Source organism: Lissotriton vulgaris, chromosome 10, assembly GCF_964263255.1.
Source record: "Lissotriton vulgaris chromosome 10, aLisVul1.2, whole genome shotgun sequence".
Taxonomy (NCBI): Eukaryota; Metazoa; Chordata; class Amphibia; order Caudata; family Salamandridae; genus Lissotriton; species Lissotriton vulgaris.
In genome coordinates this window covers 320920924-320944075 of record NC_141698.1, presented here as the reverse complement: position 1 = coordinate 320944075, position 23152 = coordinate 320920924, and the positions used below count along the sequence as shown (strand labels likewise).

The 23152-nt window shown below is 46.9% G+C and overlaps 1 protein-coding gene across 1 annotated transcript in view; it reads left to right on the top strand.

Annotated features, from left to right (window-relative positions):
* Nucleotides 1-6674: 6674 nt before the first annotated feature.
* The window catches only part of ZBTB47 (zinc finger and BTB domain containing 47), a 298370-nt gene continuing 281892 nt past the window's right edge, over nucleotides 6675-23152 (top strand). Inside the window, exon 1 of the mRNA XM_086941092.1 lies at nucleotides 6675-6897. Within this exon, the coding sequence (XP_086797218.1) occupies nucleotides 6895-6897 (3 nt within the window). The 5' untranslated portion in view covers nucleotides 6675-6894. The remainder of the gene's footprint in view (nucleotides 6898-23152) is intronic.

Genomic DNA, 23152 nt, shown 5'->3' with positions numbered 1-23152 from the left:
GCTGTTGTTTCAGGGCTTGAAGTAGGTCTTTGTGTGTCTTTGAGCATTCTTTATCAAACCATCTTGGGATGGAGAGATCTACTTGCTTCTTAGTGCATGTTAAATCCCTGTTGATGTTAGAACAAATAGTAGTAAAAGAACTGATAATGGCAATACCCTCGGATGTACTATCCATACATATTGACATATCGTCTTGGGACTTCAACACAAGATTATCCAAAAAAGAATCAGGCACCACCTTTGCCCATTTAAGTCTGCGGCCCTGATCCTTAGGGACAAGGGTATCTCCACGTCCCCCCAGACGCTCAACCTGGGTGACGCTATTGCGGCCCATGTTCAGGAGCAGGACCACCGGATTATGATCACTAAATGGGGAGGAAATCACTTCGTAGGATACCACTTTATCGATTAACCCTGGTGTAATAAAAATGTAATCGATGACCGTGCTAGCATCCCTGCCAACAAAGGTCGGTGTTCTTACATCCTCCCATGACCAGTGTGCCTCGTACAAGTTTTGGTTTGCTAGTAGATTATCCAAATCTGCCCCCTGTGGGGTGTGCTCAAAGTGAGTGCTGAGAGCTCCTGGGGGGCCCAATAGCTCCTTGTTCTGACATCCCCAATTACACGGGTGAACGTTAAAATCTCCCAATAACAGGGTTTCGAATATAGCAGGTTGCTGTGACTTATATGTTATTAAAAACGAAGATAGGGAACTCAATTGTGAACAGCTTCTATCTCTATCGGGTGCATTATAGAAGTTGATTATCAAGATTAAAGGGGAATTTGGTCTTGCCCACTCTATGCCTAGTATGTTTTCAGATGAGAGCGCAATTTTCCGTGTGGAGCCCCGCAATTTTATGAAGAAAAGTATATACAGACCACCCTTATGTCTGCCACCCTCCCCGGGGGTAGCTTTGATCAAGAAGCTGCGGTACCCATCTAAGAAGAATTCATCACTGGAATCCCAAGTTTCCTGAAAGCCCAGGATATCATATTGTGTGACTAGATTTAGCCATCTTTCATCAGAGACTTTCTTCTTTAACCCAGCAATATTCCAACTCATTGCAGTGACATGGCACCCGCTAGCTACTGAAGTGACTTCCCGACATGGTGAGACAATGGGTGGTTGTCAATCATTAGTGTCTAGCGTAGAGGTGTTTAAGATGGGATGGAACCTATTGCTGAGTGTAATCCCTGGCCCCTGACTGAGGGTATGCTCAACTTGGGATACTGTTACTACTGCGCTATTTGGTCTTGCCCGCAATAATGCCTGCTGGGTTTGATAGGATACATGAGGCTTCACTCTCAAACCCTCCACACTGCCTGAGGAGGCTGGGACATAAGGGAAGTTTGTTTTGGGTTGAGGATAGGTGGGGGGAGGATAGAAGTACCCTAATGGTAGTGGTCTGATGCCTGCGCTCCCTAGATCAGAACCATCCCAGAGTAGGGAATCTGCTATGTTGTGTGTGTTAAAGTTAACAATCACACAGTCTCCAGCAATGCGTTTGGGCCTCCTCCCCACCCAGTCTACCCTTCGTGCAGCTATGATATATTTACCCACATCCAGGCTTCCACTGCTGAACTGCGTACACCATCTCCTAGTTCTATTTAACAAGTCTAGTTCGGATTCCCTCTGTTGTGCTTTAAGGCGCAGAATCCCAGTTAGAATGACAACTAGACTTGCTGCCTCCGGGGGGAGATCCACTGGGCGGCTCAGTCTTTTACTGGGCTCGCTGAAGGGGTACTCCTGTGGTCTAGGGGTAGGTGACATATTAACCATCCCTATCTCCTCGACCCCTCCTGATTGGGGCCCCCGTGCTAAATCAGTATTTTTATCAAGTGAAATAGGTGCGGGTAAATGCTGCATGCTGTGCACTTCCCTTAGTGAACTAGATAGAGCGTCAGTTGGTGTTTTAACCCTCCCCTCATGTTCAAGGGCCACTTTTCCTCTGGTGTGGGGCTGACAGTGTGGGCAATGTGGGTTTGGCTCCGTGAGATATTTGTCAATCCTTTCACATTTTTTCATAATGTTATCTACACATAATTTGAGAGTATCCACAATGTCTTTAGCCAGGTTCACCAGTAATGGTTCCAAACGTGATTCGATTAAGCCCTCCACTACCCCAACCAAATTGTCCTGAAGGCCCTGGAATGTCTGTTTATCCGCTTTTGCACCGTGTACTTCATGGGGTTTCTTTCCTCGTGTGTTTTTGGCCTTATGTCGCGTGTTTACAGTGGAATCCAAATGTACAATGTCGCTATCCAGGACGTGTGAAGGGGTAAAGGCCCTGGGGACAGAGGAGGCAGTAGGAGCTGTAACTTCTATAATGGGTTCCAAGGGGATGTGTGATGCGTGCTCGGGAGCCACTATGTCTATTAAGTTCCTCGCCTCTGTGTCCGAGTGGTCAAGGCCCAGTTCTTTTTCCGCGTTAGCAATTTCATCATTTAAAGCCCCTACTGCAGATGTCAAATATGAAATATTAGTCTCTGATTTCTTAGGGACTTTAGCCTTCTTACCTTCTCCGCCATTCGTTGTTAGCTTGCGTTTTCCCATTACGAGGAACAGAGTCTCTGGCCCTGCCCTGCCTCCTCCTGCCAACGACTGCCAAAGACTGTCCCGCCCTTGTCCCGGGCAGCTCCCGCGCGCAACGCGCGGGGCGAGAGGGAGGTCAGCGTTATCTAGCGCCTCCGGGCGCTCCAAGCGCGTCACGGGCGCGCCGCCCCTAAGGTTGCTGGGGGCTGTAGTTCAGCGCTTGCTCAGCGCTCGTCCGCCGGCGTTTGATACTGCCGCCGTTCCCCTCACGGCTCGTTGGCGTGCAGGGACCTCTGGTTGCGCTTTCTGGTGTTCCCCCACTGTGCTCCTGGGAGGTCAGCGTTATCTAGCGCCTCCGGGCGCTCCAAGCGCGTCACGGGCGCGCCGCCCCTAAGGCTGCTGGGGGCTGTAGTTCAGCGCTTGCTCAGCGCTCGTCCGCCGATGTTTGATACTGCCGCCGTTCCCCTCACGGCTCGTTGGCGTGCAGGGACCTCTGGTTGCGCTTTCTGGTGTTCCCCCACTGTGCTCCTGGGAGGTCAGCGTTATCTAGCGCCTTCGGGCGCTCCAAGCGCGTCACGGGCGCGCTGCCCCTAAGGCTGCTGGGGGCTGTAGTTCAGCGCTTGCTCAGCGCTCGTCCGCCGGTGTTTGATACTGCCGCCGTTCCCCTCACGGCTCGTTGGCGTGCAGGGACCTCTGGTTGCGCTTTCTGGTGTTCCCCCACTGTGCTCCTGGGAGGTCAACGTTATCTAGCGCCTCCGGGCGCTCCAAGCGCGCCGCCCCTAAGGCTGCTGGGGGCTGTAGTTCAGCGCTTGTTCAGCGCTCGTCCCCCGGTGTTTGATACTGTCGCCGTTCCCCTCACGGCTCGTTGGCGTGCAGGGACCTCTGGTTGCGCTTTCTGGTGTTCCTCCCTTTTTGCGCTTTCTGGTGTTCCCCCCTTGACGGAATGTCATGAACAAACAATGAGAATAGCGTAGGAGCCAGCACACAACCCTGGCGGACTCCACGCTCAATCGGTATTTCTTGTGTCAATTCTCCATTCTTTATTCTACTCTGCAATACTGTACTGTACGTCACTGCTCTCTAGAGCACTTTACTCTGCAATACTCTCATCTACTGCTCTTTACGTTGCTGCACTGCTCTTTACGCTGCTGCACTCTACGCCAATGCACTCTACGCCAATGCACTCTACGCCAATGCACTCTACGCCAATGCACTCTACGCCAATGCACTCTACGCCAGTGCACTCTACGCCAGTGGACTCTATGCCAGTACACTCTACACCACTCAACTCTGCACCACTCTACTCTGCACCACTCTACTCTGCAAGAATGCACTCTCTGCCACTGTACTCTACTCTGTACCACTAGTCTATGCCACTGTCCTCGATGCCACTACACTCTACACCACTTAACTCTATGCCATTCTGCTGCACTCCTCGCTAATGCACTCCACCTCACTATTCTCTGCATCACTCCACTCTAATCAACTCAAGTAGTATACAAAACAGTGATGTATCGAATGCTTGAATTAATCTCAGCCACTGTTAATCACTCAGGCAGCATCCCAATCCACTGTTATTTTGCACAGTATGCCACCTTAGTTTGGACCTAGCTATATGCAAATTAGTCTTGACCCTGCTCCAATAGAAACAGTCCAGCCCGAACTGCCAAGCCAGAACCTCCTTGAACCGGAACCAAAGCAATTCAGGACCGGTTTCACCCTAGTAATGGGCTCATCAGTCGGATACAGCTTGTCCAGAGACGCAGTGTGCCTGAGACCTACGTCTGGGTATACCCGTCCCACTTGGGGCGAAACAATTAGTATTCAATCAATGGTGGATGGATTGCTTGAATTAATCCCAGCCACAGGTAATCACTCGGGCCGCATCCCAATCTATCATTATTATGCACACCATGCCACCTCAGTATGGCCCCAGCAATATGCAAATCAGCCTTGACCTTGCTCCAATGGGAACAGTCCAGCCCGAACCACCCTGAATCGGAACACCGGCAACCCAGGACCTTATTTTCGATCTAGTTATGGGCTCATCAGCAGGATACAGCTTGATTCCAGAGACACTGTGGGAATAGGACCCATTTCTGGGCACACCTGTGCCACTTAGAACAACACAATTAGTATACAAAACATTGATGGATGGTCAAGTCTGATTTGTATATAGCTGGGTGCAAACTGAGGTGGCATGATGTGCAAATAACTATGGATTGGGATGCGGTCCAATGTGATTATCAATAGCTGAGATTAATGCAAGAATTCCAGCCATTGTTGTTTTGTATACTCTAATCTACTCTGCACCACTGCACTCTACAATACTCTACTCCTCTGCACTACTCCACTCCTCTGCACTCTACCCTGCACCACTCCACTCTATCATGCACCATTTCACTCTATCCTGAAATAATCTACTCTATGCTACTGCGCTCTACGTCATTGCACTCTGTGCAACTGCAATCTACACTGCGCCACTCCATTCTACTCTGCATCACTCGGCGTCACTACACTATGTGCCAATGCTCTCTACACTACTTTACTCAAAACCAATGCACTCTACGCCACTGCACTCTATGCCAATCTACTCTGCACCACTGTACTTTACACCACTTCACCCTAGTCACTCCACTTTGACACTCCACTTTGACACTCCACTTTGACACTCCACTTTGACACTCCACTTTGACACTCCACTCCGACACTCCACTCCATAACGCTCTACTCCATTAAACTCTACTCCATGAAACTTTACTCCACTATATACCATTCTACGATGCTACTCCACTCTACACCACACCATGCAACTTTACTCCACTCTATTCTATGACACGCTACTCCACTCCACTATATGCCTCTCCACTACACTTTATGCCCATCCACGACACTCTACTATATGCCATTCAGCTATATGACAATTGACTGCACTGTATGCTATTCTACTCTACAACCCTTTATTCCACTCTATGCAACACTCTACACCACTCCATGACACTCTGTGCCACTCTACTTTACAACACAGTACTCCACACGTTTCCACTCTACAACACACCATAACGCTCTATGCCATTCCATGACACTCCACTCAGAGGTGCATCTAGAGCCAAATTTCGGGGGGGGGGGGGGGGACGAGAGACTAAGAAAAAAATTCAGGGGGAGGGGCGCTTAAACTTTAAGCAATAGGCAGAGTGGAGCTGCAGGGGCTCTTAGAAGGGGTAAAACAACAAAAAAGTATCATTAACATGCAAATGGTCTTTTAAAGACCTGTGAAGTGCTCGGGTGCGGCTGTGTGTGTGCCCGGGAAGCTGTCTCATCTCGGGCTGCCACACATGACGGGGGGGCTGAAGCCCTGAGTCCAATGGGTGTTGCAGGCCTGACTCCACTTCACTCTGTGCTAATCAACTTTACAGCACTCCACGACTTCTACGCCACTCCACAACACTTCACTCTACTGCATGACACTACATGCCACTCTCCTTTACGCCACTAACTTTTAGCCATGCTGAACAGCAGTCCCGCTGCTTTACAACATAGCTAAAGCATATCGGCAAAGCCAATAGCTCTTGCATGGCCGAAACCTATTGATTTTGCCAATGCTTGTTGTAAGTGAAACGTGAGTTGTAATTCCAGCTTTCGAGTAGCCTTATTGTGTGATCTTGGGAACATGGCTTTATCTACTAACACCTTGTTTCCAATCTCTAATAAACCCTGCACGTACTTGGCAACAGAAAAAAAAAACAAGTGTTTGTGGCTAACATAAAAAACATTTGTTCTTCCACTTTGTTCTTTTAGTTGTGTTCAGGTAGCATAATGGCACGATTAAGAAGTTCACCCATTGGTTTTATTTCTTTCCCCCCTGATATTTCTAGTTCAGCTAGTCCTGGTATAAATTGGGATATTACGAGTATCCAAATGGCACCAAAGATGATTGCGTGAGCCTCTCGCACCTGGCGTGAAGAAACTTCCGAGCGCCTTGAGTTCGAAGCTTTAGAAAATCCCCAGATGTAATAACCCCGAGACAGGGTGCAGTTGTTCGGTGCGGTGGCATCTGCGTGGCTGGGAGAGAAACCGAAAGGAGCCCCTGTCTCTTTAAAGGTCCAGACGGCAGCCCCATCTGATCCCGTAGCTCCAATCAGAGGCCCCCCTCCGCATCAGCACTTCTGGCTAAACATGGCGATAGCAGGATGATGTAAAGAAGGAAAAAAGGGGTGTAGGACAAAAAAAGCCCCCCAACGAACCTCTAAAAGCCCAGGAGGAGAGGTGTCCACCAGCACCCAACACTTTCATGGAGATCACACACCCCCTGCAGCACTGGGAGGGGCAGGGCTGCTCTGATCCCAACACCTGGCATCAAAATGGTATTGCTGCTGATATCTTTTTTTTCTATTTCTGTGCATATCGTATTTTTAATGTCCTCCCGGATCCCCCCGCAGGGCTTTCTGCAACTTGCAGTGCTTTGCGGTGTAGGCTGTGCATGGGCGAAACCAAAATGTAAAAAAGGGGGAGGGGGCTGCTGATGCTGCGGATTGGTAACCAGGAGACCCTGTGCCAATTTCGTACACTTGATGTGTCACATCTGCGGTTGCTCTGCAGGGGCGTCTGAAACTTACCTGTGCCCGGAGGGGTGGGTCTGCTTCGAACGGAGGGCGCGAGGAGGAGGCGGAGGTGCGGGGGAGGTTGCAGTGCTGACTTATGTTGAACGGAATGTGAACTGCGACTCATTTTACGAATATATGCACTTCTTGTTTTCCCCCTTCATGGGCCCTCTAAGACATATGAGTTATGCCCAGGGCATAGACGAACATAATTGCAGAAGGGGGAGCGATGTGGAGAAAACGTTGGACAGCAGACCCTCTTGTTCATTTCAGTGCCTTTATTGTATGTATTGTATTTTCCTCACCCTTCGCAGTCGCAGCATTACTTTACTCAGCATATCATCAGCGTGGCTTGCTCAGGAGGTTGTCAAGTGATCTCATGTCATGTGACAGACGCCGCCAGCCTGTCCTTCCTAGCCAACAAACAACACGTTGCATTCTGGGACTTGTAGTTTCCATTTTAACTTGGCACTTGTCTGCTTTAAAATTCCCTGCATGCAAAGTGATGTGAGCTGAAATGCCGGAACTGCGTTAAGAGTTCACATGATATGCAAAGGAGCCCCTCGCCAGATGAGCAGTGATTATGTTGGTTGAGGGTAGCCTGCAGAAGAACCCTTTCTCAGTTTCTCGATTGAATTCATTACACGAAGAGCAGACCAGTCAACCTTAAGATAAGGTTCGGTGTGCGGTCGTTCAGAAAGGGGGCGGGGCATGGCGAGTGGGGCTTTGGACCCCCATGTATGCCTAAATAACTTTAATTTGCCCACCCCCCTATAGGAATAATTTCACATCTGGTTAACCACAAAATAGAGCCCTGCTGTGCGAAGCATTCACACCTGTCATAGAAAGCTGTTCTACGAAAGGGGGGTCTAGCTCCCCTTGTGAGAGTGCGCCTAGACGGGGTCGCCGTGTGTGATCCCGTGTGAAATCGTGCGCCACCCGGCGGCAGACGCGTGGGAGTTGGCAGGCCCGCGTGTGTAAAATGGCTTTTAAAATGGATAGATTCTGATTGTGGTATCTTAATGTGTGTGAATTTGGTAGCAGATGATGGGCTTACCTTGAGTATTTTTGGGGCGGGGGTGTCCAATCGGAATGGATCTCTGCATTACGCTGCATTGTGCAAAGAGATTTAGCCATATGTATGAAAGTTTGGTTTTGCGATTCTCAAATAGTGATTTTGGGGGAATCGCTATTTGAGAATCACAAAACGCTATGTATGTAGGATTTGCAAATTTTGCGAATCCTATATATTCCCTAATTGTGAATTGCAAATTGCGATTCTTATTAAGGAATACCTCCCTATTCATTCCTATGGGCCTAGAGGCCCATAGCAATGAATGGGAAGACATTCTCAATTTGCGATCCTCAATTAGAGAATCGCAAATTGAGAATTCAATTTCAAGGGTGCCAGGGTGTCAAAAGGACACCCTGTTACATCCCTGAAATGTGCATGTGTGCACATGTGGCACACATACATGCCCTCAGGGCATGCATGTGCGTCACATGGCACTTTGAAAAATGCAAAAAAGTGAATTTTTCTGAGAAATCGCAAATTACCACCAATTTGAAGTTGGTGGTAATTTGCAATTCCTTTAGCCCAAATTGCACCTTTTCTGTGCCTCTTACATTGCATTTAAGGAATTGCATGATTTGTGATTCCTTAAATGCAATTGCAAAAAAAGGAATTGCAAATTTTGTGATTCCTTATTTTGCAAGGCAGTTTTACCTTAATACACCCTACTTAGCTAAATTGCAATCGCCGAAATTCACAGAATTTCGGCGTTTGCGATCACAATTTTGAATGATACATATGGCCCTTAGTTGTATACTTGGTGCAACAGTACAACCCTGCTTTTTGAGAGCACATCATTGATTGTGGCACATACCAAGTGTCAGTAACTAAGGCAGTTTGTTTCCCCTGTGCCTTCTGTCTGGTACTTGTAGTTTTGCTTTTCTGTTGTACACATACCGTATTTTCCGGCGTATAAGACGACTTTTTAACCCCTTAAAATGTTCTGGAAAGTCGGGGGTCGTTTTATACGCCGGATGCTAAATTTGAAGGAATGTTTTCATGCGTTTTTACATAGCGCGGACTACACCCGAAGGTGTCAGACTGCTTCTGCATTATATAAAAATGGGCTGATGTGAGCAACAATAACAATGGACAAATTACAAAAGCAAACATTAAGTTACATGGATCAAAAGTGACAATAGCGAGCAACCAAAATACATGAGGTAGCAATCGGTACATTCCTGGAGAAAAAGTGATAAGTGTGCAGGTTACAAAAGCATACAAAGTACGAGCCAAAATAAAATAAAATACATTCTCAAAATGGCTATGCAGGACTGCGTTGGACTGCACTGGAAGTGGGGGTAGTCTTATACGGCGAGTATAGCACGAAACCTACATTTTATTAAGCAAAGTAGGGGGTCGTCTTATACGCCGGGTCGTCTTATACGCCGGAAAATACGGTAAGTCTTGCAAGAGCAACTGGACGTCAAAGGCTACTCAAACTTGACGGAACAAGTCAAAATACATGTTCTAATGCAATATGTACTAACGTTGTTCGTATGGAGGGGAACATAAAACAAATGATCGCCTAATGGACTGAACAATTACTAATACTCTGTAATTTATTAACTATTTTGTAATTGTGTCTGGAAATGACATTTAAAATGTAATACACTTATGTAAATGTAAAAAAATGAAGTCATATCTGTTATAGGCTCTGAAAATATATTTGGGGTATAAATCGTTGTAGTTTGATTGTTTTTTCTAAAAGAATGCATATTTATAAGTTGTGCGCACCCCTCAATGCGAAGTACTTTATTGTACATTGCATGACAAAACTTGATGGGTAGGGTCAATGGCCAAGTGGGTGTGAGTGCAGTGACCTTTGAAAATATCCCCTCTTTAGGTCGAACGACAAGACAATGCAAGCTGTGAAGCTGCAAAAGACTTAGGGGCATGCTTACAAGCCCCTTGCGCTGCCAGTACGTCACTTTTTGTGATGCACTGGCAGCGCATTTCTCTGCTCCATATTTACAAGGACAAGAAAAGCCACCCTGCGTGGCTTTTCATGTCCTTGTAAATACTGCCCCTTTACACGCAGCACTTTGCATGGAAGGGGCGTTCCATGGATGTTGCTGTGGGTGTTCCCATGAAACACCCATGGAACCAGACACATTTCCAGATTTACGAGGATGCGTAAACCTGGAAATGCATCAGTATGCCACGCCTTCCCAGGGGAGGCGCAACAAGGAGAAATGTTTTCATTTCTCCTCGTTTTTTTCCTCTTTCAATGGGTGCTGCATTCTACAGCATGCATTGATAGAGGTAAATGCCTGTAGTGATTGTTTTTGGGCAGGAAGGGGCACCTTCCTGCCCAAAAACAATCACCCATGACGCAGGCATCCTTGCACCATGGTGCAAGAGTGCCTGTGCATGCGCATGGCAGCTGTTTGTGCGCCAGTGCAGGGGAGAGCAGAGGAATGCGACATATCATTGTAAATATGTCGCATTCCTGTGCTCTGAAAGTGCCATAGCGTAGCGCAGCCAAAGGGCTTGCTGTACCATGCTGCGGCACCTTCTTGTAAATCTGCCCCTTATTGTCAGTGAACCAAGAATTTACAGATGACTTAAAGCCACCCTTTTCTTACCATTGGCTGGCTTTATTGTCACTCAAATGTGTTTGCTTCTTCGTGAATGGCTTGCCTTGCTCATCTTATGGTTGTCCCTCCCCTGAAGCATAGCCTCTTTGCCGTGTACTGCTCTATTTTCTCTTTTTGCTTAAGCACTCCACAAGAAAGCATACGTGTTCCAGCTGTCTCGCTAAAGAGCTTCTCACCTCATCTTCCGCTCCATGTTTCTCTCTCGTCTATGTGCTTTTCTACTCCGTGTTGCTCTCTCTGCTATATTTTTGCTTAAGCCCTCCCCAAATCTATCTTTTTTGTCACTGTCTCCCTTGTGTGCTTTTTTCCTCCTTCTACTCCAAGGCCTTTTTTATGTATTTAAATTGATACGTTCACACTAAAAATCTTTATTTTATTTATGTACCAATCCAAGTGGCCTCTGCTATCTTAATCAAGCGAAGACACAATTAACGCGAATGGCTTCAGCATCATTCTGCTCCCATGCATGGACACCTTAGTGGAATGCTGCGGCTGCCATCTAGCCTTTTTAATTTTTAATTTTATTTTTGTACTGTGCTGCTCAGCGTCCATGGTGTTGTACAGCACTGCCAAAAGGAATTGGACAAGTCAATCAGATAGGTTCCAAAAGAGACACTTATTGGCTTTGCTTTAAATAAAAAGTATTTTATTTTTGGTTTTACACTTTTACTTCATCGTTATACACAGCAGACATAACACACAACAGAGTTATTTCAGATAGCCAAATACAAATCCCTTCTAAAATTTTAAGGACCTTATCCCAGAGCATGACCACAAAATATACATATATAAGTACTTTACAATTATTAGTTCCCATACCACCTACCTTACAACACAGTTTTTCATTTTAGGTCTTAAAAGTGCCTGTGTTTAGACTGAAGCTGAGAGCCATACTCTTTCACAGCCAAGGGCATAAAGTGCAGGTGCATACTTCGGTAAAGTGCAAAGCGAGGCTTATCCTAATGATGTCGAAAAATAAATATGTTCTACCTCTATCAGAACATACCCAAATAAATGATAAAGTGCAGATACATAATAACATTGATGTGCCTGTAGGATTGCAGCATATCTGTAAACATTACTATAAAGTGTTGATGCATAATAGCATCAAAGATATTCCTGCTATCGCAACTTAGCTACAAACATTGTCAGCCAGCAGAGTTTATAAGCTAAAATATCAAACCATTGTAAAGTGCAGGTGCATAATAGCAATTATATGGTCATGAAAAAAAGCGGCAAATCTGTAAACATTATTAGAAAGTGTAGCTGACATATCGCAATATAGCCTTATAGCCCCCCGCCGTAGAGGGCTATACCGGCTATTAAAGGCCCTCTCCAGCGCTAAAGGCCCCAAGCCGAAGGCGAGGGCCTTTAACAAGGGAGAGGGACTTTAATAGCGGTATAGCCCATCTACGAAGGGCTATAAGGCTATTAGAACATTCTGTCACTAGAGGACAGAATGTTCTAAAAAAAAAAAAAAAAGCCTTTTGGAAGTGTGAGGGGATTGGAATCCCCTCAGGCTCCCTGAAGCCTTTGTTCACAGCCAGAGCTGTGAACAAAGAAACATTGGAATGTTGGAGCTCCAGGCTTATATCATCCATTATAAGCCCAGAGCACTCCATTGTTTTCAATTGAGCTCCCAACATTCCAATGTTCTAATAAGATATTCATACATTGACAGCATAACAGCAAACATTATCCATTAAAAAAAGTCAGAGCATGCCCTTGCGATCCTCAGAAGACCTAGAGAATTTATGTCTGCCACCCAACTGGTTTCCTCTATTGCATTCCACCTTAATGTCTTCATTACTTAGTCAAATCTTCCATCCAGTTAATAACAGACGACCAGATTCTGCCCCATAACTGCTTCTTACGCCCCTTGCATTTATACAAATCAGTTTCCATATTATATCCTGCTAAAAATCTAGACATCCATATTAAAAAGGTTGGGGGTTCTGGATGTAGCCACTCTAATGTAATACAAAGTCGAGCTACTGCCATAGAAATAAATAATAGATCTGCCTCTTCCTTAAGACATCATTGTCCTCCGACTCACCTATCACCCCCAAAATCATCAACACCGGGATGATCTGAACTTGTGCACCAATGATTTATCCCATGACGTTCCCAATGTTTGCATCAAAGAATCTAATTTGGGACATGAAAAAACGTATGGACGATCTCGGTCTGCTCTGACCTACACTGACTGTAATTGCCACAAAACCTGCCTCCCCATCTAGCCACCTTAGCCGGTGTAGTAAAAATTGAATATTGTCTTAAAATGTTGGCATATCAAGCTGGCTGTTAACCACCCTGTTTCCTAAATCCAGTGTTTCCTGAAGACGGTGGCGTAGCAAGGTCAGGTAGTACCCGGTGCAGAAAATTTCTTGTCACCCCCAGCTTGACAAAATGGCAAAAATATGTGTTTAAAACATATATTTTGCTATTTTGTCACCACCTCCGTGATGACACTTGTCACCCCCGGCTTGACAAAATAGCAAAAATATGTAACACCCAGGGCGGCCCACACCCCCCTTCCTACGCCACTGCCCAAAGATAAAGGTCCTCTATCCCAAGTAAAGCTTGCCATTTAGTATTTTTCACTTCCAAATCGTCAGGTTAGCCTTGTATCAGAATATAATATATTGAGCCAATTCTATCCCTCCGACTTACAGCCTCAACTAAGGGAATCTTAGCCACTAAAGATGGCTCCCTCACTCTCTTGTTGATAAAATCTCGGATCGGCAAAACTTTAAAAAAATCACCCTTCATCAGGCCAAAGATCTCCTGCCGCTTGCTGAATTAATAGAGTTGTCCTTCCCAATATAAGTCGCTGGGCACCGTGATTCCCTTTTGAACCCTTCTGTTTACAATTGGACCCTGGAAACACTGATGGGAAGACCGTTGAGTCTGACAGAGGCGTATAGAAGTTAAGCTTAGTTATGCCTAATCTTGGCCTCACTTCCCCAAATTAACTCATAACTTGTTGGGGTTTCTGCCAGATGTATTCCGTCCAACCCACCTGTAATTAAAATCCCCATGTGTTGCAACATGCAAGCCCAGTAATAGAGCGTAAAATTAGGGACCGTCCATCCACCTCGCAATTTTGCAAGTAGCAGATATTTAGCTGCTCTTCTCGGCCTCTTATATTCCCACAAAAAGCGAAAACATGTATGTTCCACTTTAGTCAGCCAAAATTTGTTAATTTCCAAAGGAACGTCCCTAACAATGAACATCATCTTTAGCTAAATAGTCTTTTTTAACACATGTAGCGAAAAATGTATCTAGGGTTAGTGTAACTCTGACCCCTAGATATCCTGCATCTGTCAGCACCCGCTGATCACTCAATCCATACCCTTAGTAGTGCATAATACCTTGATCTTACCCTCATTCGATCTGTACCCTGAATTGACTTTGCTAGTGGTTGTTTAATTTTATTCTTGCTTTAATCCTCACACCAAATGCACTCCTCATGACCTCTTATCACCCTTATTGAACCAGATGTAATTACCTCTCCTAACCCTTATTGAACCAGATGTAATTAGGAGTGTGGCTCAATGGTTAGAGCGGCAGACCTTGATGCAGAGTTCTGGCCAGGGACCAGGGTTCGATTCCCGCCTCGGCGGGTCTCTGGCTCATAAATTCCGCTGACTGGATATTCTCGCCTCAGTGCCTATTCTAATCATGGGTCCCACGCTGCAACTCTGGGCAATAGCTTGCTTAGCCTCCACAACGGCCCCCTACAGCGCTGGAGATGCCTGGTTGCACCCCGGGGATGCCCAGGAGTGGACATTTCACGAGGAAAAGCCAGGACGTGTTCCCTAGCGGTATGAGTACAGCGCCAGGACACACTGCTTGCCGGGGTATCAGTGCGCTTTACAAATACGTCTACATTTACATTTACATTTACATTACAAATGTTGTCAATCATCTTAAAGGTGAGATTACAAATCACATTACCCATACCACTTCGACAGATACGAGTGTTACTGTCCTGTCATTTATTGGTTTCCTAATGTCTTGTTGTTTAATTACGTTTTGCTGTTCTGTATTTTTTTTATTGGTGTGAATATTATAAGGTCATACCCTGGGTGCGCCCAACTAACAGCCATGCACAAAGGGGGAAGGGGACTGCAAAGAGGGGGTGGCCACCGGGTCTGGCCTTGTGCCAGCTCTGCGTCTAACCCTCTTTGTGTGGCCAACTCCTGTTGCACACAGCTTTGGGCCTGCTGCCTCTGGCCATGGCCTGCCTGGTCTGTGCCTAAACCACCATGGGTGGCAAACCCCTGCTGCACATGGCCGTCAGCAGTGTGCAGCGAGAGTTAGCAGCAGAGCCTGTCTTCTGGCCGGCCCTGCACCCATCCCATCGTGAGCTGTCAACTGCTCAAGACTGCCCTGTACCCAACCCTTCACGGTCGTCCAACCACCTCCGCGCATGGCTTTCAGCTGCCTGCAGTGCGAGTTGGTTGTTGGATCTGTCCTTTGAGTATGACCTATGCCCAACCCTCCGCAGCTGGCCAACTCTTCAGCCATGCGATCGGAGTTTGGCTAGTGAGCCTGTCCCCCAGCCAAGTAGAACACTCATCCAACAGACGTCCACTCCCCACCTCACAAGGTCTTCTGCCATGCACAGCTGAGGTTGGCCACAGGGACTGACCTATTGCCCAAGGGTTTGGCCACAGGGCCTTGCCTCTCATAGTGGGGTTTAGCCACAGGACAGGGTCCCACTCAACAGGGGTTAGCCAGGGGGTCTGGCATCTGACCATTCGCCATGTCCAGCTTACCCCTGAAAGCCTTTCCCTGCTACAGACAGCCTTAAGGCATGCATCACAGGGATTGGCTGCAGGGTCTGACCTTTTGTAACAGGGGTTGGCCACTGGGCCAAGCCTTGCAACACACCATGGGCAGCCAACACCCACAGGGAATGACTGTGGTAAGGCATACCTTCCCACTAGCCGGTGATGGGCAATGCCAACGAGTGGCCATTGGCTAAACGCTTCAGAAAAGGGGGTGGTGATGAACAGAGTGTCTGAATTAAGCAGACCACTCTTACCCAGTCCAAAGATCAGGGCTTGATCCATCACCGTTATTTAGCTCACTGCACCATCCCAGCTCAGAACCTGGCTATATGCAAATTAGTCTGTCCCTGGCCCAGTGCATCATGGGAACAGGGCAGACCAAACTACCAAGCCAATTCTTCACCAGAAAGGAGACAAGCTTCCGGGGACCGGTTTCTGGCATTTCAGCCGTCGTCGGCCCGGCTTGTTTGAATCCTGATGGTGCAGTGAGCAAGGGACTCATGTCTGAGTAAAACCTGCCACACCTATAATGGCCAAAAACGATTCAGAAAACCGGGTGGTGATGAACAGAGTGTCTGAATTAAGCAGACCACTCTTACCCAGTCCAAAGATCAGGGCTTGATCCATCACCGTTATTTAGCTCACTGCACCATCCCAGCTCAGAACCTGGCTATATGCAAATTAGTCTGTCCCTGGCCCAGTGCATCATGGGAACAGGGCAGACCAAACTACCAAGCCAATTCTTCACCAGAAAGGAGACAAGCTTCCGGGGACCGGTTTCTGGCATTTCAGCCGTCGTCGGCCCGGCTTGTTTGAATCCTGATGGTGCAGTGAGCAAGGGACTCATGTCTGAGTAAAACCTGCCACACCTATAATGGCCAAAAACGATTCAGAAAACCGGGTGGTGATGAACAGAGTGTCTGAATTAAGCAGACCACTCTTACCCAGTCCAAAGATCAGGGCTTGATCCATCACCGTTATTTAGCTCACTGCACCATCCCAGCTCAGAACCTGGCTATATGCAAATTAGTCTGTCCCTGGCCCAGTGCATCATGGGAACAGGGCAGACCAAACTACCAAGTCACCCCCTTTTCTGAATCGTTTTGTCCACCATAAGCGTGGAAGGGTATACTCAGATGTGAGTCCCTTGCTCATTGCACCATCAGGATTCAAGCAAGCCGGGCCGATGACGGCTGTAATGCCAGAAACCGGTCCCCGGAAGCTTGTTTCCTTCCCAGTATAAGAATTGGCTTGGTAGTTTGGTTTGCCCTGTTCCCATGATGCACTGGGACAGGGACAGACTAATTTGCATGTAGCCAGGTTCTGAGCTGGGATGGTGCAGTGAGCTAAAAAATGGTGATGGATCAAGCCCTGATCTGTTGACTGGGTAAGAGTATTCTGCTTAATTCAGAAACTCTGTCCATTACCACCCCCTTTTCTGAATCATTGGCTAAACGCAGCAATGCGGCACTGAATACTATTTAACTTAAAAAAAAAATTATCCTGGATTCGCGGATCCTAAAATAGATGCGCAACTCGTGGCGGAAGCAGGATGGGTTCAAGATTCACAAATCCAGAATGGGATTCCTGAATACTACAATTAATATTTTTATAATACATATTTTACTTCCAGGGATATGTTTAGGTGTACTCATCTGTGAAGTAACTGGTTTATTATATGGTGTGGTTGTGAGACCTCGCCATGTAATAAAATCACTACCTGTACTGGATCAACCAGATTAGGTTGAAAAACCTTAATTCAAAACTGCGTGGGTGTGGCTCTTAGAAGTCAGGCTTTATCAATGGAACAGGTGTAAAGCATTAAGGAGTACCAAAACAGTTGAATTGAGCTCAATAAATATCAGCACCAATTTATAAATATAAGTTGTATTATTGTCTTTACAATGGCACCCAAATAACAAACGTCTGCCAGAGGGTTCCAGAGATATACATTATTAGCCAACTAATAAATCACTGCTTTTCATTTGAAATGCAAACAAACATTGACAAATACAATGGTTAGCATTTCACTTCGGAAACTTTGCAAAACGTTTTTAGAATTGTACTCTGGCCCGCAGAGGGTGACCAAGTCAGGAAAGAAGCAGGTCACAAAGGCCAGTGAGGCATGTTTGGTCAGTTACCTTGCAGTTAAAGCCGTTTACAGTCTAGTTCCAGGCTCTATTGGCGAAGCGCCATAGACTTTAATGGAGTGGGCCTGATGCATGGGATGCAAGAAGCTGAAGATACTAAAGGATGCTGATCCAGTGACAGAGGTCTTCTAGGGCATATTCCAATGTCACTGTGGGGCAACTTTAGCCACAGGGGTCGATGTCCCTCGAAGTCTGGTCAAAGTCCAGCCAAAAACAGTTGCCATTGGTTTACTGGTCTCTGGTTACAGTGAAACTGGCGGGTGGGTCCCTTTATCTGCAAAAGAAACAATTGATGGACGGAATGCTGGACAATGCAAACATTCACCCCCAGTCACAAGGATCTGGATTAAATCCATCATTCCTTTGCTCACCACACCACCCCAGTTTGGACCTAGCCACATGCAAATCAGTCTTGACCCTGTTCCTTGTGGGAACAGTCTAGCCCGAACTGCTAAGCCAGGTCCTCCCTGGACTGGAAACAAGCCTCCTGGGACTGGTTTCAGGGCATCACCCTTCATCAGCCAGGCTGCCTTCAATACAGTGGTGTAGTGAGCACGGGACCCACATCTGGGCATACCCTTCCCACTAAGGGCGATATATGCAAAAGAAACAATTGATTGGCAGAATGCTGGACAATGCAAACATTCACCGCCAGTCACAAGGATCTGGGTTAAATCCATCATTCTTTTGCTCACCACCCCACCCCACTTTGGATCCAGCCATATGCAAATCAGTCTTGACCCTGTTCCTTGTGGAAACAGTACCTTTATCTGAGGTCTGTATTTGTGACCAAATTGCACTCATGTGAGACTCCTACACCTAGTAGACTCAGGTGCATTTTTTGGGGCTCAGGCCATGGTCTCCTGGGCTGCTAGTTGTCAGTCAGTGGCTGTCCGTCGTGCTTGGCTACTAAATCACGAAAGCAGGCTTCTTTAGCTTTTGTGGCCCTGTAGCCGTAACAGGAAGTCAACCAACTGACCAATATAGTCACTACTTCTCTATCTGGCTGAGAGATGACTTTTCCTTGAACACTGCAACACAGGCACAGTCCTCTCTTTGCTAGCCCTAGGAACAGCCGGTGCAATCTAGTCTTGGTGTACCCTCACTTTGCTGGATCCAGGGAACAGCAGGGCAGTCCTTCTGCAGTACACTCCTCAGTGCAGACGAGATCTGAGATCTGTGAGTCAGGGATGCCACTTTAATGCCCAGTTTGTGGCTTTGGGTGGGATGTGACGATTACTAGCCAATGGGCACCCAGGTCCCATGCCACCTACTGGTGAAGTGTGGCATCTAACTATCCCACAATGCTCTATTCTGCCTGCTCCCAATATGACAGAACTCTTCTCTTGGTGTGTGGCGCTCCTTAAACCACCCCTGAGGTGTGGCTACCTGGGTGCTACACACCCAAGAAAAAACACAGTTTAATAATGCTTCCCTCTCTTAGTCCTCAGTGCCAACCTGTCTCAAGAACAAAAGAGCAGCCCCTCTCGTGTGTGTCCATTATTTGCTCTCGAAAGGTGGCTTCTTCTTTAAAGCTCCCCTTTTGGGCACACACACTGTTTGGCCTTCCTGCCAGGGAAAAGTCACACTTCTCCCAACGACAGGCCATTTGTATTCCTTCCTTAGAGTTCTCACATCTCCCCCCGGAGAGATCAGAAGGCTTTCTTGTGGCCAGCAAACATAAACGATCAAAGGAAACTTTGGCCAGCACTTTCTAAAATTGGCTACTTTCTAAAATTGGCAGTTATGCAAAATGTACATAAATTTAACCTGAGCATCAAGTTGGGTTTCATGCAGCGATTCCTTTGATAACTTGATGCATCATATTTAGTAGTTCCATTCAGAAGTTAGCACTGCTAAGTTGTCAGTGTGTAACTCTGTACTCGCCAATGGGGCTACTAGCCTTTCCACAGTAAAAACGACAATGCAGGGATTTAACTGTCAAAACATATAAAGTTACTACTGGTCCAACTTTTTAATATAATTCACCCTGGGTGCAGGGCTCCGTAGGCCTGCATTATGGGTGATTTATACATATTACCAAGCATTGACAAAGCCAATAGGTGTCTGCTATACAAGAGTTATTGGCTGTGGCAATGTTTTTTAGTCATGTTGTACACCAGCGTGGGTGCTGTTCAGCATGGCAAAAAATTAGTGGCGTGGAGTGTTGTAGAGCGGAGCAGAGTGTCATACGGTGGAGTGGTGTAGAGTGGCATAGAGTGTCGTAGAGTGGTGTGGAGTGGCATGCATTGGAGTGGTTTGGAGTGGAGAGGATTAGAGTGGAGTAGATTGGAGTGGAGTGGATTAGCATGGATTAGAGTGAATTGAAGTGGAGTATATTAGAGTGGAGCGGGTTAGAGTGGAGCGGATTAGAGTGGATAAGAGTGGAGTGGAGTGGATTGGAATAGGTTAGAGTGGAGTGGATTGAAGTGTATTACAGTGCCGTGGATTAGAGTGGGATGGAGTGGATTATAGTGAAGTGGATTAGAGTAGAGGGGATTAGAGTGGATTGGAGGAAAGTAGATTGAAGTGTATTACAGTGGATTGGATTAGTGTGGGATGGAGTGGATTAGAGTGAAGTGGATTAGAGTAGAGGGGATTAGAATGGATTCAAGAAGAGTGGATTATAGTGTATTGGAGTGAATCATACTGCATTGGAGTAGAGTAGTTTAGAGTGGATTGGAGTGGATTGGCTTGGAATAGAGTGGATGAATTTGAGTGGAGTGGAGCAGATTGGAGAGGAACTGATTTGAGTGGAATGGATTGGATTGGAGTGGATTAGAGCAGAGTGGATTAGGATAGATCATAGTGGATTGGGGTGGAGTGGTGTGGCGAGTAGGACAAAACAAATGCACACACAAGAAGTCATCCTTGCACAATTGTTGTAAAGTACAAAGCTCCCAGAATGCTGCCCCCAAAAGCACAGTTTAAAAAAACGGAATGTGACTTTGTGTAATGTAACTTGTGCTCATGTAAAGTGCTCCAATACCTTTCAAATTGAGTTTGCGGTCTAAAGAAAATGTCGAAGAAATAGTTCCTCCATTGTAGCACGAGCAGCGGACAGACACTAATTAAGAGGAATCAATTTGTAATTCGCCCATGCGCCATACAAAGAACAGAAGTGACATGTGAACTGATGCCTGGGACACGCTGCCAAATTAGAAGTCAGTTATGAGTGATAATGATGCAGACGAACAGTATGTATTGTGTTGGCTAAAAACACCTTTCACAGATTTTTAAAAAATGTAGATACCATAGGTTGGCAAGCGATAGCATCGCATGCATATTGCCTGCAGGCTCGCCCTAAAAAGGAAGGCTTGGGCTTTGCCATTACTTTAAATTAGAAAGTTTCACTATCATTTGACACCTACTCTGCCAGCCAGCAATGGTGGGCTGGGAGTCACACTTTGTTTTGTCACATTCAGGGTGACACAATAAGTGCTGCAGTCCACAAGAGACTCTTTAATTTACAGGCCTAGGTACTCTGCTACCATATAATGGGGACTTATAAGTAAGTTAATGTATGCTAATTGTGGGTGAACTAATCAGACATATAACATTTAAGGGTTAGAGAACTAGCACTGAGGTCTGTTTAGTGGGCTATCATGCTCCTTCAGCATCAGTCCAAAAACTTGGGATTGATCATGCAAAAAGAGGCATTTCCTTACATTACCCAACTTCCTATTGCCCTTTTTAAATGAATTGTTCCCAACACAGTGCTCGGTGCATCATGGGTAATGACGGCTGCATCAGGAATATTTTTGTGATGAGCATGCCTAGCTTAAGGCTGCAAAATGGTAAATGTGTTGCAAGATTCACAAATCCAAAATGCAGGACAGGGGGAAAAGCTCCCTGGTCCAATGGCGTGCCCCCGTTTTCTAACTGGATTTGCCAATCCTCCACCAATTCACGGATCCACAGGGGATCTACATATAAATAAATGTCTCACAGTGGCAGTCACCACTGGGTAGTTATTGTTCGGTCAGAGTTTCCATAGGAAGAGTGTTTTTTGTTTTGCTAAAAATTAAACTTTGGCGCAATTTAACGACTGCATGAAATTTCCCCCAAAAAGAATACCCAACTCTGCTCTTTCCTGGAATGTTTGGAGGTGATCTGTCAAGCAGGGCCCTTAAAATGGGGGGAGGGGTGAGGGGTTCCCATAATATTAATTTCCCATATTACATTCCCATGGGAAACTTCTGTACAGAAAAAAGCAGTTTAACAGATTTACAGCGGAATTCGTTTTTTGCAGTGAATTTCTGGTATTTTTATTTATCATATTCAGCTATTGCAGACTACACATGGCCTTCAACCCAGGCTCCTCCTTTGCTGTTGCCTATCCACTACTGTCTGCCCTCTGTGGTCAGCTTGTTGCCTCTGCAACTGTCTCCTTCTTGCCTGCCTTTCATTCTCCATCTGCTAGTCCCTGCTACCTCCCTCCTACGCTCTGTGGTCAGTTTGCTGCCCCTGCCAATGATCCCTTACTGCCGGCCTTCCATGTGCATGCCCCTGCCCCTCTTCCTCCCTGGCCCTTGGAGCTGCCATTGCCCCTGTGTTGCAACTACGTCCGCTGTTTACTCTGTCCCCTTCTCCCTCCAATGTGTTCTCTGTGTGAGTGCCCCACCCCCACCCCTTCTCTACCTGATCAGTTTGGCTGCCTCTATCCCTCTGCTGCCACTGTGTTGCTTTGCTGTCCGTACCTCCCATTTTGTGTGTGTGCCTATGCCCCCTCTCTCCCTGGTCCAGTGGGCTGCTGTTGCCCTCCATTACTGCATCTGCCCCTCACCCCCGTTCTCTGTGTGCCTGTACCTCACCCCATCCATTATGCTGCCCCTGTGCTGCCACTGCCCTCCGTTGCTGCCCTGACATGTACTTTGCGTGCATGCCCTTGCCCCTTCCCTGTCTTTTGTGCTGCCACTGCCCACCTATTTCCTCTGCCCTCCGTTCCTGCCCCTGGCTCTCTACTTCCTGCCCTCATTCTCTGTGTGCATTCTATGGTCTGCTGTGCTTGCACTGTCCTTGTGCTGCTGCTGCCCTCAGATGTGCCCCTGCCCCCATTTGTCTTGCCTCTTGCCCCTGCACCCTTCTCCCTGGTCCACTGCACTGCCACAGCCCTTCATTGCTGTCCTTCCCCATGCCGCCATTCTTCGTGTGCATGCCCCCTTTCTTCGTGTGCATGCCCCTTCCTCATCCCTCCCTTGCTCGTTGTGCTGCCACTGCCCCTGTGCTGCCACTCTCCTCTATTCCTGGCCCTGCACACATCTCAAATATCTCAACTCCCTTTTTCCATGTGTATGCCTCTGCCCATTCCCTACCTGTTCCGCTGCCACGCACTGCCCTCGGTTGCTGCCACAGTTCTGTGTTCCCCTGCCCCATTCAATCCATGTCTGTTGTGCT